This window comes from Geotrypetes seraphini, chromosome 18, assembly GCF_902459505.1.
Source record: "Geotrypetes seraphini chromosome 18, aGeoSer1.1, whole genome shotgun sequence".
NCBI classification, from domain to species: Eukaryota; Metazoa; Chordata; class Amphibia; order Gymnophiona; family Dermophiidae; genus Geotrypetes; species Geotrypetes seraphini.
The window spans coordinates 27,740,241-27,745,849 of record NC_047101.1 but is presented as its reverse complement, the minus strand read 5'-3'; the positions used below and the strand labels follow the sequence as shown (position 1 = coordinate 27,745,849).

The 5,609-nt window shown below is 42.1% G+C and overlaps 1 protein-coding gene across 1 annotated transcript; it reads right to left on the bottom strand.

Moving 5' to 3' along the window:
• Positions 1-342: 342 nt before the first annotated feature.
• FOXI1 (forkhead box I1) lies at positions 343-3,517 on the bottom strand. Its single transcript, XM_033926925.1, has 2 exons — positions 2,904-3,517; positions 343-1,838 (listed from the first exon to the last, which is right to left on the bottom strand). Exons 1-2 carry the CDS (start codon positions 3,466-3,468, stop codon positions 1,288-1,290), a joined length of 1,116 nt encoding a protein of 371 aa, XP_033782816.1. The 5' UTR covers positions 3,469-3,517; the 3' UTR covers positions 343-1,287.
• Positions 3,518-5,609: the final 2,092 nt, after the last annotated feature.

The window sequence follows — 5,609 nt, the reverse complement described above, 5'->3', positions numbered from 1 at the left end:
GCTTAATTCTCATACAGAATACTTTGTTCTTTTTCTTCCCTTCTTTGAGACACATGATTATTGCACACCTGAGGAACAGGCTACCAAGATATTTTATAAATATAATTTAGAAATGAAATCAGGCACCTGTTGAGACACAGGAAGAACCAGGTTAGATCAGTTGTCCCAGAGAGCCGCTGTCCTGTTACAGATGATGGACCAGGGTCTTGTTGCTTTGCTGAAACACAATACAGTTTTCTCCGTTTGTTCTGCTGTTCTGTTTTATACAATGATTTAGTGCAGAAAGATTGGGCCCCTTAGATTTTAACTGTGTTGATATGAAGGAGTTACATCACAGAGAAATGCCAACTTACAAATATTTTATTAATAAAAAATATCCCCATTTTTCCATACAATAAATTCAGACTCTTACTATATAAAATTCAGAAAAACAGTGATCAATTAATACCTGTACAAAAACGCACAGTCAGGCTGTGACTGTCCTGGTATAAGTACAATAGCACAAGCTGGGTCCAGCTGTATTGAAATGTTTGTCAGCCCCAGTAGCCACATGTTACAAAAGACTTACAACAAGTAAACTCATAAATACAGACATATTTAACTCATATATTCTGCGTTCTTTCAAGGACTCGACTGCGTTCTCCATGATCCGTTAGGAGAATACGTGTTTCCTTCAGCAGCATTCAGAGGAAACTTTCTGGGTAACGTGTGAAATTAAGGAAAAGTTCTCTTTGAGAGACTTAATATTGTCTTCAGAACTTGCAACAGGAAAATAGTTAGCTGCTATAATATTCTTGCTCTTATTCATTATCCCTTTCCTAATAGTTCTTAGCATTCGGTTTGTTTTTTGGCCCGGGGCACAAACCAGGTGAAACGAGGAGTCTTTTACTATCTTTGGTACAGACATCGTGCTATACTATCAAAGCTTGCCTGTTGCACTGGATTTCCTATTTCATTCCTTTATTTGGAAAGATATTGACCTATTTTCTGCATGAACGTGGGCAGCTGCTGAATTGGCATTGAGGAGTTTAGCTGTCAACAAATGTGTGTCCCTAGGCATAAAATACACACAAAATTCAGGTCTTCCCTTGTAACTGAAACAGGGCCCCACACTCAAGTAGCCTCGGTGCATAACACCCACCATTTGAAAAAGGTATGACATTTCTATTGAGCTTGTTTTATGGCTCACTTTTATTCCCTGTACCTCAAAACACCTGTGGGACACATAGACATGTAGCTCTACTGTATTTTCCCAGTCTTTCAAGTCTAACGGCAGGCAGTGAGAGATTAAACCTCTGTTCCTTCTCGAGGATACAAGGCGCTGTTTGAACTGATACTATTGTAGAAATGGGAATTAAATTGATTCAGGACTGAGCTACCATAGCCAAAGTGGCTAGATGATACTGGATTAGCCCATTCTGAGCCTCCATGATTGGGAATGTTAGCCATTGGAGTGTAAGAATTGAAGCCTACCATGTTTTGTCCCATTTTATCAGCATTTTCATTTGTGAGTCCCAGTGGCACAGGCCGACTCACTGTGTTAGTACCGTTAACATAGGCAGTCATGCTGGAGAGGAAATTGGTGAGGCAGGGGTTGGTGGAAGGAGGTGATGCCCTCTTTTCAGGAGAGTTTTCCGCTCCTGGGGAGGAACTTTCCATAATATCCTGGTGATCACCAGTCTTAGAGCTGCTGCTCAAGGGACTGTCCTCAGATTTCACTGATGCAAGGCTGTTCGTACTGGGGTTGGCATCAGACTTTCGTTTCCTCTTTCGCCGGAAGTTTCCATTGTCAAACATTTTCTCACAGTTAGGATCCAAGGTCCAGTAATTCCCTTTACCTATAGGCACACATAAACAGTAATGTCAAGAGAAAGCTATTACAGACAATTCCTTGTCAGAGTAGAATTGCATTCAACCTAACCTGTGATATCTAAGAGGATAGAAGTTATCAGTTATGCTGTAACTTTCCTTTCTCATATATACCAAATTCACTGCTCTGAAAATTCCTGGTCATTGTGGACATTTCACACAGGCATGGATCTGACAGTTTGCAGTATTTAAATAAAACCCTGCATCTCTTTAGATACAAAGCCATGGAAAATACTCCCGGCACTGAGAAATAAAGACAAATAGGATGAGCGCTGGTCACAGCCTGCAGTCTTGATGTCCCTGGTTTAACAATGTTGCTTTCTTCTTTTTCCCTGTATATGCGGAGGAGGGATGGAGATTTGTTGCCAAACTTTAGCCTTCTCAGAATTAGGTTTTGATTTAACAATTAAATAGAAACAAAAGCACTGCCTTTTAAAAATTGGACAGCACTATTGATTCATCTTTGCTGTTAACACCCTCCAAAGAAAACATGCCATTTGCTTTCACTGATTTTTGCGTTACCGGTAATTCTGTTTCATTCACAGTTTCTAAACTACAGGGCACATCAGCCATTGGCAGGTGCCCTCCGTTCTACGCTGCACTGCCTTGCACTTTTGAACTCCTGTCTTCCTTACTTCACTTTCACTCTCACAGACTGTCTGAATATCTTGAAGTGTTCTCAGATACTTGTCCCAGTACTACACTTTAAAGGCATATGCGGTAACTTAAGATGGGCATTTTGGTTTACAAAAGAATCTAGTTGAGGAAGTGCCTGCTTTGACTTAATGTATTGGCCACCTCTATCTTACTGGCTAGTTTTCATTTACAAAACAGAACTGGTATAAACAGTATTCTTATGCTACCATGCAAAACAGGTTGCTTGTTTATTAGTTTCCTGCTACACAGATTAAATCACTTGCTCGGGATTACGTAGCAGGTACTGGGGGTAGGATTGGAACCAGAATCTCCAGTTCTGATAGTTCTATATTCTACCTACACTGTCAACCATAGGACAAAATTGATAGCTGACTTACCTGGATCATCCTCATCTCTTGGGACTTTCTTGAAGCAGTCATTGAGGGACAGATTGTGCCTGATTGAATTCTGCCAGCCAGCTTTGCTTTTGTTGTAGAAAGGGAAGTTGTCTGCCACATACTGGTAGATTTGGCTGAGAGTCAGTCTTTTGTCCGGTGCCCCGTGGATGGCCATGGCAATAAGAGCAGAGTAGGAATAAGGAGGTCGCACCAGCTTCATGAGCTCTTCCTGAGAAGGGATGGGCAGCCAGCTGAGATCTCCATGCATATTCAGAGGCAGCGGCCGTTGCATCCCATATGACTGTGGCATGAAGGGGCTGCTGTTAGATCCCGGCAGGTAGGGAGATGGTGTGATCGAGGGACCATTGAGCCAGAGGTAAGGGTTTGGGCTTGTGCCATAGTCACCAGCATCATAGGCAGAAGGTCGCTGAGGACTCGGGATGTTCTGTGGTTGGAAGAAGTTCTCACAGTAGAGATTCATCTCAGGAGGCTCCTGGCCAATGCTTGGAAACTGTGGACTGCAGCGTGGTGGGGAGTGTGTCTGAGGATCAAAGGAGCCCATCATCTAAAACTACAGAGTTCCCAGAGCCAAAAAAACACCTGTGTTAGCTTTGTATCTGAGACAGGTGCATCGCCTGTGCCCTCACCCTCCTACTTATACACCTGTATGTATTTGGTTTCCAGCCCCTAGCCCCTCCCACTTTATCCTGATTGGCTATAGATCAGATTGATATCCCTTTATGGAATGCTGGCAGCTCTGTAATTGCTGTCAGATCAGCCAAATTTAAAATTTATGACTGTTTATCTTTTAAATGAATGGAGGAATTTTCCACTACTGTAAAAAATACAACAGTAGTGAGCTGCCATCCAAAGGAGGTTCCATTGTCTTCTACCAGGTCAAGATGCAGCAGTGAAAGTCTCGAAGGCTTTCCTGGAGGGGGAGATCAACCAAGGGGACTGTAAACCTGCAGGTGTCTTATGAAAGATGCAGCCAGATATTGTGAACCTTTGCCCAGGAAGGTAGATTTGATTTGATTTCCTGAGATGTTATCCTTTTGGCAAGTTGTGCAAAGGGCTGGAAAAGGGACAGTTTTGTGACTTAAGAGTCAGAGGCAAAAGAGCAAAGCTGCTTTCAAGTGCATGCCCCAGGCTCTTTGCCCCAGTCTTGCTCTTTTTCTTTCACTGTTCAGAACACTCACATCTGTCATTAGTGTTTCTAGACGCATTTCTTGCAATGGAGATTCCCTCCTCCTGAAACCCTTAAAAGATATTCTCTCCACTGATCAGAAATCAGATGCCATTTTGCAACTGAGGACTAGGGAAAGCTAGCTTGAACTCACTCTATAAAAGCTGCTATTGGGAAAAGGCAGCCGAGACAGTGTTTCAAGATAAAACTTAGAGCCTCAAAGTTCAGAAAGTATTGGAAAGGGAAATGAACTAATATAGGGTTCACTGGGTAAAGTGCATGTGAAGAGACATGGGGAAAAGTGATATTTACACACAATACAGATTATAAACTAGTAAACACATTAAAACCTAATTAAACTAAAAGGTTTTGCCATCCATAGTCAATGACAGATTAGTGTTAGAGGAATACTTTGAATGGCTTGGCACAGTATGTAAAACTTGACTAGTCATACATAAGGGCAGTGTTAGAGACGTATCAGTCTATATTGCTTGGGTAGTGCATTTATGTATATCAGTAAACTTTAATTAGATTCAATTAGCCAGACTTATTCATATCTCCCTGCAATAAATTCACTTACCAGATAGTCAGTTTTGGAGGTCACCTTAGCTGATTAGGGTGCATGGAGCTGAGTGGATGACACTTCCATTTTGCATTTTATTCCCCTCTGAAAGGGTACGGCAGGACTGCAGCTCACTGACCATGAAAAGAATGTGTGAAACTTAGCCCTTGATCTCTGTCTGCTTAAACAACAAATATATTCAATTCTTGCACCTTGGATTCTGTGATTTAGTAAGACTTAAAAGCACAAGAAGTTTAAGTTCACATCAGACTATTTTTGCCCAATGCTGTTTTTCTAATACGTACAGTTTGGCTTTCTTGAAAATTCAAAATAAACAAGAGGCGAGGGGGCAGCCAGTAATCTCTGGTGGGTTTTTAACTCCCATTCTGGTGCTTTATGATCTTTCGCCAGAACAGCAAAACTGCAGCAGAACCTTGTACACAGTCACAAAACTAGATTTAAGTTCTCACAGAACATCATTTATTAAATGACCCTTTTTTTTTTTTTTTTGGCAAATGATTCTTTTAGGCAAAACTTGTGCTGAAGGAGTTACAGTGCTCTCAATTGAAGGAGTACTCGGGGTGTTTCAGCTAAAGTCAGACAAGCCTAGGGCAAGAGCTTGAATTCTGGATGACTTTTCTACTTTTGAAAAGATGGTGTGAGTCCTTTGGTTCTACCTGCAAAAGGATTTGGAATTTGGGATGCAATCCTTAAAATTTACCCTGTGGAAAACAGGGATGGGTGGGATCTTTTTAAAACTTCAGAACTATCCAGATTCTGCTCCATTTAGGCAAGAGGTGCCAAAATCCAATGTAACATATTTAGGACCTTTTTTGCACTGCAGGGAAGGGTGAAAGAGTCGGGGCAGGCAAGCGATCCGGGGCAGCGGGAGAGTCGGGGCAGCGGGAGATCGGGGCTGACGGGGCAGAGAGCAGGACGGCAGAAGGCAGGGCAGTCG